General features: G+C 43.2%; 1 protein-coding gene across 1 annotated transcript; it reads left to right on the top strand.

Moving 5' to 3' along the window:
• Positions 1 to 7,017: 7,017 nt before the first annotated feature.
• Positions 7,018 to 10,798, top strand: LOC104123261 (S100 calcium binding protein P). The gene is made up of 2 exons (XM_009635496.1): positions 7,018 to 7,155; positions 10,649 to 10,798. Exons 1-2 carry the CDS (start codon positions 7,018 to 7,020, stop codon positions 10,796 to 10,798), a joined length of 288 nt encoding a protein of 95 aa, XP_009633791.1.
• The last annotated feature ends 1,220 nt before the right edge of the window (positions 10,799 to 12,018 follow it).

Genomic DNA, 12,018 nt, shown 5'->3' with positions numbered 1-12,018 from the left:
TTTAACATCAATATGCTCGGCTTAGTCATAGTCCTACAAGTGCGGCTTCCTCTCTGTTTCTGTCACACTCATGACCCTGGTTTGGAGAGCTGGTATAGTCAACTTGAGATTACGGCCCTGAACGCCCTCCCTTCCTGTTCCATTGCACAATGATCCAAGGAGTTGCAGCTTAATTAATCTACCTAGCACTTAGGCAGCTCGTCTTAGCACTGGGGTACAGATTATTTTGGTTTGACTTGAACCAAGCCTTGGGTTGGGTTTCTTTCCTCTTGTAGTATCTGTGGAACAAGAATATGGAGCAGGTATTCCTGGCTCCGTTATGTCAAGGACCCTTGGTAGCAGGCAGGATGATGAGGTGCCTCAACCAATGTATTGGCAAAATAGTCATAAGGGTTCAAAATAATAACAAGGAATCGGGTCTGTCATGTACACCTGCTCTGAAAAGCTCTGTGTTTTGTTACCTCCTGATGTGTTTGTCTTGTCCTAAAGCTGAACGACAGGCTCCACGAGCCAGGAATGCTGCATTTTAATGTTGCCTGGCATAACAGGATTGCAGCTCACGGCTGGGGCTTCTGAAACTGCTGTGGAAAAAAATTATGAAAGGAAGTAATAGGTGTTACTCCCTTATTTACTTTATAGCTTTTCATTCTGCAAAGAGGAAAACCAAGATAAGCATCTGTAATGAAGACAGCAGAAAAAGGGTCAGGTGTTACGGTGATAAGCACCCCAAAAACACCAGTGAGTTAACTGGGTTTGCATTTCTTTTTAAATACAGACTAAGCTTAACCTAAAGTCTCTAGATCTAATCTAAACAGGGACTGCTATCAAGCAAGAAAGGAAATGGAAAAGTAGCTACCATTTAATTCAAAGTCTGTGGGGAAAAAAATAGCTGATTGCCTCTGAGTAGAAAAAATAACAACTACTTTTTTGTCCTCAGATCTATGGTGTGGTGGGCCTGGGCATTGAGCATGAGGACCTCAGACAGGTGCAGGCCATTTCTGAGACACCATAACCAGTAACCATCATACAAATGGCTACTCTGTTAAATACATCCAATAGATAGTCCATCTAGATAGATTGAAACACATTTAAAAGACAATTTTTGACCCAAATAATGCAAGTCCTGTATTTACATCCATGACCATGTTTCCTCAACACGCTGAAGCACCCTCTGGCTTTAGGTAAGAGTCTGTTTGTGGTTGGGATCTCCCCTCCAAATCAAGGACTCTCCCAGTTCTGTGCAGGTCCTTTTTTTTATTTCCCTGTTTGTTCAATGTCTTCTCTTTTTCTGATAAGCAAAACCTGAAGTTAAATTGTCTGTTACAGAGTCATTCTCTGGTTCCCATTTCCCACCCCACCTTTCGGTATTTCTGAGCCCGTATGCTCATTTGCTGCCCCATTAACAATAAGAGAATGATGTCAGTGTTTGCCTTCTGAAATAGCCATATGTCTTCTTATCAGTTGTGCTACGCCCCGGGACTACTTTCTGGGAACTAAAAGCAGCCAGCTCTGTGAAATGTGCCTTCTAAATCTTCCTGACAATGTGTATGGACAATGTATATGGATATCATCTCACTTTGCTCATAGTTCTATGGTAGAAGGTCAGCCTTTCTCATTTCTTTAATGTATGCATAAATTAATATTTTAAAATGCAAAAAATATTTTTAGGGGGGATGCAAATGTTTTTTCTTCATGTGTTTTCTGCACGGACACTCTACACAAGTCAGTTTTCTCTTAGGGATTCCTTCCCTCTGAGAAAATGTTTTTGTATAGTAAAGGAAAGAGTATTGCTTAGTTCATGAGAGCTTAACATGGCCAAAATATTCCTCTTAGCATACAAAAGTCTTTTGAAAGCTTTCCTGGAATTGGCTCAGTCGTTCTTGCATTTCTTTACCTCTCTCTACCACATAGAAACTTCCTCTTAAAGTTTCACTTGGTCTGTTTTAAAGTGCAAAACAACCATCCTTTCTCACAGCTCATTTCCTTTTATTTTTTTTCTCCTTTTTCTCTCCCTCTATTTCTCTCCCTCTTTTTCTCTCCCTCTTTTTCTCTCCCTCTTTTTCTCTCCCTCTTTTTCTTTTCTTTCTTCTTTGTCTTCTTTTCCTATTCTTTCTGGTCATGCCATAGAACAACTTCCTACTATGCTCACCACAGCTCAGCATGATGGGCTTATACCTGAGTAGGATTTTATAAGTGTTAAGGTAGAGCAAATGACAGCTGGACTGCTTGTGTGAGACTGGCTGAGGAATCATGGTGCTTAGAAACCATGTCCACAGCACTTGAGTGGACAATATTCAGTTACCTTAGGGTGTGACCTCTCTTTCTGTCATTGCAGTAAATAAATAAAAAAAAATTAGTCTTGGAAGGCTTAATACCATAAACCTTAAAACTGAAATATAAAAAAATCCTGTAAAGAATAGCATCCAGGATATTATTCAGTCAAGGATTGAAAACTAGGCAGGTGTATTTACACTGCAAATATTAATTTGTTGGCTGTAATATATTCATTGATTTTACAGTCCAGTATGGCTATGCCTAGTGCACTAGAATCAATATGTGATGATGCAAGTATGTTTCCCACGGTACAGCTTTGCCTGACCACCGTGTTATTACTCCAACTCTCAACTCAGAAAGTCACACAGCCCGTTAGCTGACCTTGGTCCTTCCCCATTTTACCTGCCTTTAAACTTCACTTAAACAGTATGTAAGCTTATTACCTGCATTTGTGAAATACGTTTTAAGGATATTTGTAGAAGTAAATTATAATAAAAATAATAAAAGCCTATACATATATAATTAACAGGACCTATACAGTGTGTCACTAAACATCCCACTGTGCTTGTATGAACTCCTCTTCTGCCTATGCCTCATCAGTACCTGTTCAGTCTGATCTTGCTGTATTTTGCAAAACAATGTAGTAATTGCATCGTTTAATCACTAGACGTAAATAAATTTACCATGTATTGCAGAAATGGAATGACCTTTAAAAACTGTTAACCAGACCTAGAGCAAGTTTTCAGAAGCAGTGCAAAGGAAAACCTTGCTCTTTAGTAAATAAAGTGTGTTGATACTCTAAGTTCCACAAAAGATCTAGGACACTGGAAAATTGGAGGGGTTTGATAGCTTTAGGTCACTGTGGAACATGCAATACTTGTTTATGGCTCAGCTGTTAGCCTCTTGCTAAGAGAAAAATTTAGTGGTTTTCGTACTGCTGCCAAGATACAACTTAAGAAAACAAGCGAATTCATAATTTCAGGTTGTGTTTTCTTCCTCCTGTGCTGTTTCTATTCAGATACATAACAGCTGCGTGGAAATTGTCAAAAAGTCTTTCTCATGTAACTTCCTGCACCTTTTGGAAAAAGCTTTAAGGGACGATAAGCTCTAATAGAAGTTTAACATTTCAGCTATCCCATTTCAGCTATTCAGCTAGCACTGACACAAATGGCTCTTCAGAGTAGAGCTGATAAATGCATTTATTCAGACTTTTCCAAAACAGATGCTACTGCAAAGAGCATAGGATAAAATTTATTCTGTAAGAGAAAATCAGCACAAGGTCACATAAATCTCATGTAAGTCTGAGCATCTGCCTAAATGCCATAATATTTGAGTGTATCTGAATGGGTTTTAAAAATTGTTTGTGTGACAGTCCACATTCGTATCACATAAATAATTAAACTTTTGGGCTAAGATAGGAACACCAAGATCTAATTCTGTACAAACCCTCAGTAAATGCTTATCCAAGCTGTTGCCTATACCACTCTTTGAAGAAACCTGGAAGAAGCAAATAATGGATATTGTTTGCATTAAACAAGCCCACAGAAAATGCCATATCTCACTGGGGAGCTGGATAGATGGGTTGGCATCAAAACCACTGCTGGCTCTCCTGTGAATGCCTCCTATTTGTGCTCTGCTTTGGTTTTGCAAACAGTTGTAACAGGCAGTGCCTTGTGCACAGAACTGCTATTTTTAATGAAAAACAAATTGTAAGAAACTACTTAAACAATACAAAAAGTGTGAATTGAAAAGCCTGTGCAGTACTGATGTGTGTGCACATGCATGACTACAAATATGACGCATTATAAAAAAAAAAAAAAGCCAACCAGGCAGTGCTACCACGGTGACCTTTCAGTCTGTAGAAATTCAAGCTCTGTGGTTTATTTTGTGTTTTAGCACTTTTGGACCCAGCTTCTCAAAAATTGTATGTCACCTTCATTTGCAGAGGAAAACGGGTCAAGAATGATGACACCTTTTCTGCCAGGTTATGTGGCAAAGGTGTGTACCTACTGGTATATCCTGTTGACTGCCTTTTCAGGGCACTTTTTTTTCCTTCTTTATAACTAACACCGATGTTTCTGATTCAAAGTCAAGAGAATGCGTGAAGTAGACATTTTATTTTGTTAGGTGTTCCTTTAGAGGGAGGAATTGATTTTTCTTTAATGGCCATGTTTAATATTCATGTTACAAACATACATCAGAAAAGGACAAAGAAAAGTTCCCGGCACTTGACACACCAGTGACCACCATTTTGTGTGTATGCAAACACCGGGTGATGTTCATAGCTAACAAGGGCCAGTTGTTTGCTCTCTTCTTGTTCCTTCTTCTGAAGGAACCTTACAGGTTTCAACATGCACTTTAATGTAGAAACTTCAAACTTTACTTAAAACCCTTACCCACGTAATGCAAATCAGTTACAACTATGTCATGAGGTTCAAGGCACAGGAACAAATATTTCTCATGAACCGTTTGAATAAAGCATACAGCATGAGATGTTGCTGTGATTTTCTGGGAAATGCAAAATCCCTTGTTGGAGAATGTGAGATGGAAATCATGGGGGGTTTTGTTCCAGAAAGGTGCTAGATTTCCATGTACTTGTGATGTGTGGTCTTGCTCTGAGATATTGTAGATGTTCAGGACAGATTTTTACCAGGGGAATGGGTGGCTATAGACATCTGGGAGAAAGGAGTTTAATTTTTAATTTTTTTTCTCAATTAAAAACCTTTTTTTGCTAACCTGTCTATAGCATAATGTGAGTGGAAACTTATTTTCAAGCACGCAGAGGTACATCCAAACTCAGGTTTCATTGTGGGAATCCATAGTCGGGGTCTTCTACAGAGAGCGCTGCACCCTGGGGTCCATCATGCATGGTGCCCTAGTTTTGATAGGTTCCCCAAAAAAATTTGCTCAGAGTGTGTTCGCTCTGCAGACTCCAGTGTAGATGTAACTCACCTTAAATGAGCTCCAGGTCTAGCATAGCCACCTGGAGTTTGACAGAGTCCAAGTGACCCTGCTGCTTGGCCAGAAATTTTAACTTGTTCAAAACTCAGTGTAGCTGCAGCAGATCAGCTTCCACCACCTGAGCTACCACCGTCCAGGTACCACTCAGCTCCCAGTGCAGCCCCTTGAACAGCTCTGGTTTGTGTAGATGTGGGTTGGGTGTGTTTAGTATTTTAGTGATGGGGGAACCATGGTTTTCAGGCAAATCACAAAGTTCATCAAAAGCCACAGAGGACCACATGACTTCACAGTGACCTTTGTTTTCAGTACAGTCCATTTTATTGAAAGGATTGATGCTGCATAGGGTCAATAACAAGTTATTTCACTGCAGATAGAGAGAGATTTTGATACTGGCTGTTTGCTCAAGTATCAGATTTATTCCTTCAGGTATCCCTGTCTGAGCAAGTTCTTTGTGGAGTGGCCCTACAAGGCTCCCTTTACCGGCCCTGGAGGGATATTGGTTCATCAGACCTGTTTCAGACATCCATTCTGGCCTGAGTGCAAACCCAGAAGGCCAACCATATCCTGGGCTGCATCAAGAGAAGCGTGGCCAGCAGGTCGAGGGAGGTGATTCTGCCCCTCTACTCTGCTCTGGTGAGACCTCACCTGGTGTCCTGCATCCATCTCTGGAGCCCTCAGCACAAGGACATGGAACTGTTGGAGCGGGTCCAGAGGAGGGCTACAAAAATGATCTGAGGGCTGGAGCACCTCTCCTATGAGGACAGGCTGAGAGAGTTGGGCTTGTTCAGCTTGGAGAAGAGAAGGCTGCGGGGAGACCTGATTACGGCCTTTCAGTACCTAAAGGGGGCCTATAGGAAAGATGGGGAAAATCTTTTTAGTAGGGCCAGCTGTGACAGGACAAGGAGTAATGGTTTTAAACTGAAGCAGGGTAGGTTTAGGCTGGATGTAAGGAAGAAATTCTTTACAATGAGGGTGGTGAAACACTGGAAGGGGTTGCCCAGAGAGGTGGTGGAGGCCCCATCCCTGGAAACATTCAAGGCCAGGTTGGACGAGGCTCTGAGCAACCTGATCTAGTTAGCGGTGTCCCTGCTCACTGCAGGGGGGTTGGACTAGATGACCTCTAGTGGTCCCTTCCAACACTAAACATTCTATGATTCTATGACTAAGCTAGCTGTCTGCTTTGCAGGCCTCTACTTTTGATCCGGTGAATCCCACCTGCAGTGTGGGCTGGAGAGCCAGCCGGTCCGCAGCAAGGTGCTCTGCACGGCAGGGAGTCTGTGTCTGCCCTTGGCTCAGCACAGGCAGCACCTCACGGAGCCCCTAGCCGTGGTAGTGAAGGAGAAGTGAGATGCTCCTCTTCCTCCTGAGCAGGCTAGAGTATCTTTTGCCAATGCTGGGCCGTCAACCCCCTGCTCAGATGGGGATATCTGAAGGAACAAATCTGGCTCTTGAGCAAATACCCAGTAGCAAAATCTGATTTTCGTTTGTTAGTCACACTGTGTATCTTGAAGGAGGGGCTGGTTTCTACTGGAGAGCAACTGGTTGTACCAGCCACACCAGGGTGATAAAGCTTGAGTTTTTAATAGCTGTCAGCACAGAGGCGTGTATGCCAAGCAGTGCTTGGATACGGATGTTTGCGAAGGGATCACGGTCCCTCCGGCGTGCCACCGCTGACTGGATGGGACAGTTGCATAAAGCACCTCGGAATAAGACCAGCCTCCATCCTCTGAGAGAGCCCTCAGGCTGTTCCTGTTCAGAAGAAAGCCAGACTCCAGCAGCAACATGTCTCAGCTGGAAACTGCGATGGGAATGATCATTGCTGTCTTTGACAAGTATGCAAAGAGTGATGGCAACAGGCAAACCCTCACCAAGACAGAGCTAAAGACCCTCCTGGAAAAAGAGCTCCCGAACTTCCTCTCGGTAAGAGAACAGCGCGGCATCATTTCTGTGTAGCGGGTGCAAGGGCTGCCTGCAGACACAGGTTTTAGTACATTACAGGGGGAATTAAATCCACAATACGCAATGGTTTGTAGAACAATGTTAAATAAAAAAGTCTTTGTGCATGCTGTGTAAAACTGACTCCAATATTCAGGTCCATTGCTTGTTTACTAAATTCATCACTCGAGTTCCCAGGACAATGGCTTTGAAATAGATTTGGTTTCCTCTTCAGAATTCACCTACTTCTTCTGTTTACCCCTGGATTTATCAGCTCACATCATGTCACAACTGCTGTGAAGGTACTTACGTTGTCGGCAGTTGAAGAGCTCGATTGCAGATGGGGAATCTGTCTAAATGTCTATACACTTACTTTCTCTAGGTATTTGTACTACATACTCAGTATGCACATCGAAATGATGCATAAACAAGAACAAGGCATGAACTCAGAGCAAACTGTTTTGCATTTGGCTTTAATAGTAAAAGAAAGACTTGAAAAAGTGTTTTACAACATAGATTTGTAATCACCAGGTGTATTTAAGTAGGTTTTATATATTATATATATAAAATTTATCTTAGTAGCTATTCAAAATGCTTAATAGATTATAGTAAAAGCTTTAGCTGCCCGGGAAACAAAATGCTTTTCATTTTCAATTGTTTTTTATTTGCTTCCCTTCACTGAAAATCCAGAAAACACTGAAAAGTCTTGTTCTTTCTACACAGGAGTAATGTTCATCTATCCGTACAGTTATTCTCAAGTGCAAAAGCCTAGAACCAAATGTTCTAAATGTGGCTACCACTTTTTGTACCCAGCATAATTCAATTTTTTAACAGCTATTTCAGGGCACTGCAGCCAGGGTACTTGATACAATTTAGTATCTTTCCACGCAAGCTATATGAAATCACTGTATGAAATCCATGCCTGCTGGATTTATGACTCACAAGTGAAACACAGGTGCAATATTCAGATTAAAATGTCTGTGGAAAAAGTCTATAAAACAGATCAGTGGTTGTGACCCAACAGCAGCACAGGAAGCTTCCTGGTCCTGATCATGGAGCTGTGCATTACCTATAGCACTTCCGCGTAAAGAAAAACAAGCCCACCATTCTAAGGGGGCATGAAAATCCCCCAGAAGCTTGCCATTTGGTCTAAATAAAGTTGGGAAGCCGCTGCACTAGACAACTGCCAGAGGGGATGATGCTCAAAGGTCGCTCCTGACTACGTTTGCTGGCCGGGCACCACCTTTTCCCTGTTCCTCATTCCTCCTCCTACTGGCTCTGCTTATATTTCCTGAAACTGCTGGGGAAAAGGGAATTTTCCAGGCAGATAATTAGCTGAATGTCCTCTTATGTTCTAGACTCCCTCCCCCTTTCCCATTTTATCTATTCTAGAAAAAAAAAACAAAAACCCAGCACAGAATAATGTTTTATATCAGCACTTAAAATAGATTTCAACCAACAATGTCCCGTCTTGCAGACTCATAACTGCAAGAAAGAAACTGAGAACATAAGTCTGACTTCAGAAAAAAAGTTTTACCTGCATTTTCCTGACATTTATATCCAGATTTTTTTTATTTGCAAGACTGTTCTGGGAAACAGAGTCTTTTAAATACCCACGTGGATTTCTGGCCTTAGAATTGGTTATAGCTGACACAGCTCACATCTGGCTGCAATGATCTTGAATCAGTCAGAGACAGAAATGAATCCATACCACAGGACTGATGGGTTGGACTCAGTTATAAAGAGTTTCCAAAAAATAACTCCCACGTGAGCATTTCAGAAGTAATTCAGAGGCTAAAAGTAGTTCATATATTTACCCAAATATTTTCAAATATTCACTTATAAAATTAAAACTGGTTGTAATTTTCAAAGTGAAAAGGACTAAAACCTTCCAGACATAGTCATCTGTCAAATCTAGGGAACTGGTTCAATTTTTAGTGATTTATAAAGTGCATATATTTAAGTGAAACATGAAATTACAGAATGAGAAATTTAGTTAATTAGACCATGATCAAGAAGTGCAGTCAGATTTCACTTAAGGTTGTCATTATTTTAAATTCCTGGCAATTTGCTAAAAGTTTATGTAATTTCTTTCTAGCATAGTATCAGATTTGGGTTTTGTTTAGCGTTAACGATATTCACGCGGTTGTTTCCTCCATTAGACTGGTCTCTACTGCCATCCCCCGTTTATTTTTAAAACTGCGTTTTTTAAAAATCACTGGAGTTTATCAGTGCCGGGACTCAAGCCAAGAAGCCCTCCAGTAAGCTACTTTAGGAAAAAACCCACAAAACTTTTTTTTTTTTTTATTTTGGCAAAATTTAAAAAAAAAAAACAAACTCTTTTTACTTGGATGGTGCCTCGCTTACCATCAGCCTCAAGATGCACTGGTTCAGTCAGCCCGCCAGAATTATGGCAATATAGAAAAAAAAAGATTTTTCTGATATTTCCCCCTGCGGTCGCTCAAGCCCCGCACCACGCTCGCTGCCGGAGGTGCCTTCCTGCCGGCAGCTCCATGAGCACCTTGTGCCGGGCACCAAGGCCAGCGGGAGCACTCAAAGCACTTCTGAGGCCATTTGCATCGTTGCTGGCCTGGCGGCGCTTAATGAAGCTGAAACCTGACCATCGCCCCTTCATTTTGCAAAACTGCCCAAGCCCCAGCCGAGCCTCTCCATGGGAGCGGATGGGGAACGCTCAGCATTTGGTTCAGCTGGGGATGTCCTCAGGGCTTTGCATTACACAGCTTAGCCATGATAAAGGTTGTTTTAAATGTAGAAAACATGGCTCTCCATGCCGGTGTGTGACATAGCATGCAGGTGTAATAAACACGGGAGGGTATGCTTTTGGGTGGGAGGGGGTGTGTGATCGCTGCCGCTGTGCAGAGGGCGGGAGGAAGGAGGTCTGCACCCATGCCATGAGGCTGCCAGGACCCACGCTTCCCCCCACCATCACCCAGAGCCCCCCACCTTCTGCTTTTTCCCTGTGTGCCTGGGCCTGACCCCAGCAGCAGCAGAAGTCCCTGCGGGAAGGCTGTGCTTTCCAGGCAGCCGTGGAGGAGATGTGCAACTCCCACCGAGCTCCCTGAGGACATGGCCCACGTCCAGGGCTGGGCGCTGAGCGGTTGTCTCAGCCAAACATGGTGCAGAGGTGCTCATGGCTTTATACCCAGAAGTATAATGCAAAAAAGAAGCAAATAAAAACTTAAAAAAAAGTCTCCCTAGCAGAAAATGTGATAAGCTGACACTCCAAGCAGGCCTATGGCAAGGCTGCCTGCAGGAGCTATTACACCTCCATCACACCCCCACGGAAAGGGACAAGGTGCCTGAGCTGGCGTCAGCCTCACGCCCCCGGATGCCCCCCTGCACCCTGCGGCAAGGGCCCAGAGCCCCAGCCCTGCCCCTGTTTGGGGTAGAGGTAGCTACAATGCTGCGTTAGGGTCTGTGCCGCCTCTCACCTCAACCTGCTCCTTTCCTTTTGCAGTCAGGGAAGGACAAGGACGCCATTGATAAAGTCTTCAAGAACCTGGATGAAAACAGCGATTCCCAAGTGGACTTCAAAGAATTTGTCATCTTTGTGGCAGCTCTGACTTCCTGCTGTCACAAATATTTTGAGCAGAAAGCAGCCAAATAATTGTCAAACTGCTCGCAAGAAGCCATCTTTGCTGTGCTCCATATGCTAGTGGTATGGATCCCTTCACTTCTTCCATGCACTGCCACGCAGTTTGCAAGCATGCTGGGCTGTAAAAATAAATCCTACTGTGCTTACTTCCCTGTCTTGAATGTTAATTTCTGCCCCTTTGTGGAAGAGCCTGGGTTTAACAGCTCCCACTAACTTTCACTGAGTATTTTCTCTTTTTCTCTGCTTTTCAAAATTCTGTTCTTAGCCAAAAGGCTCAACCTTCATCCCAGCACAAAGGCCACGCAAGGGTAAATGCTGCTGGAGCCAGGAGTCAGCTGGAAGCTGCTTTTATACAGCAGCGGCTCTGGGATGCAGCCTGCCAAGCCTCAGCTGATGGAGACTGCAGCCCAAATCCACACATGTGCCACCACGGCTGTACGGGATGGGTCCCACTGGGGCTGCCTTTGAGCCTCTTTGGTACCCTCAGCTGTGTGGTTATTGCAGGGCCGCCATGTAGGTGCCGTCTTGGTTAAAAAAAACAAAACCACCCCAAACACTTTTTTTTTTCTTCAGCATGGAGGTTTCTGTGCAACTTTATGTGCTGGTGAACCACCTCACCCAGCTCAGATGGATTTACTTTCTATAGCATGATAAGGTTTTTCTACCAATATGGCATTACTATACTGTTGGCAATGTAGGCAGGGTTGCACACTATAACCATTTTGTTTTAAATAAACTTTAATGCCCTCCAAATAGCATGCCATAACATTTCTGCATGAAACAAGACTAATGACAGCAGTTCTCGCTTCTTTACCCAAAAAACATTTGTGTGGAGACGTGGAGAACTGGGCGAGTTTGCTTTCAGCGGAGCAGGCACCAGGCATCAGCTGTGACTTTGCAGCCGGAGCAAGACTGAACCAAGTGCTATTCTGGAGCACTTTGCAGGCGAGCGCCCCAGTGCAAACTTCAAAAAAATCAGTTTTAGTTCCTTTATCTTCAGAATGGTCCTGTTTTGTGCTATTCCCATTTTATGCCAAGAGTCAAATTATTCCCTGTCCCACTGCATGTGCAAACCTGCTGTGCAGGTGGAGGCCCTGCAACTCCCTGTGCAGCTGCACGATGCTTTTGTGCAGGGTTCCAGCGCTGGCTGGAGATCATGCTGCACGGCAAATATAGGAACACGGGCTCTGTAGCTGCAGAGCACTGCTTTAACTGCAAAAATATTTTCATCT

Source organism: Egretta garzetta, unplaced genomic scaffold (genome assembly GCF_000687185.1).
Source record: "Egretta garzetta isolate BGI_Z169 unplaced genomic scaffold, ASM68718v1 scaffold193, whole genome shotgun sequence".
Classification (NCBI taxonomy): domain Eukaryota; kingdom Metazoa; phylum Chordata; class Aves; order Pelecaniformes; family Ardeidae; genus Egretta; species Egretta garzetta.
The sequence above is the reverse complement of the archived record's forward strand: the minus strand, read 5'-3'. Positions and strand labels throughout refer to the sequence as shown.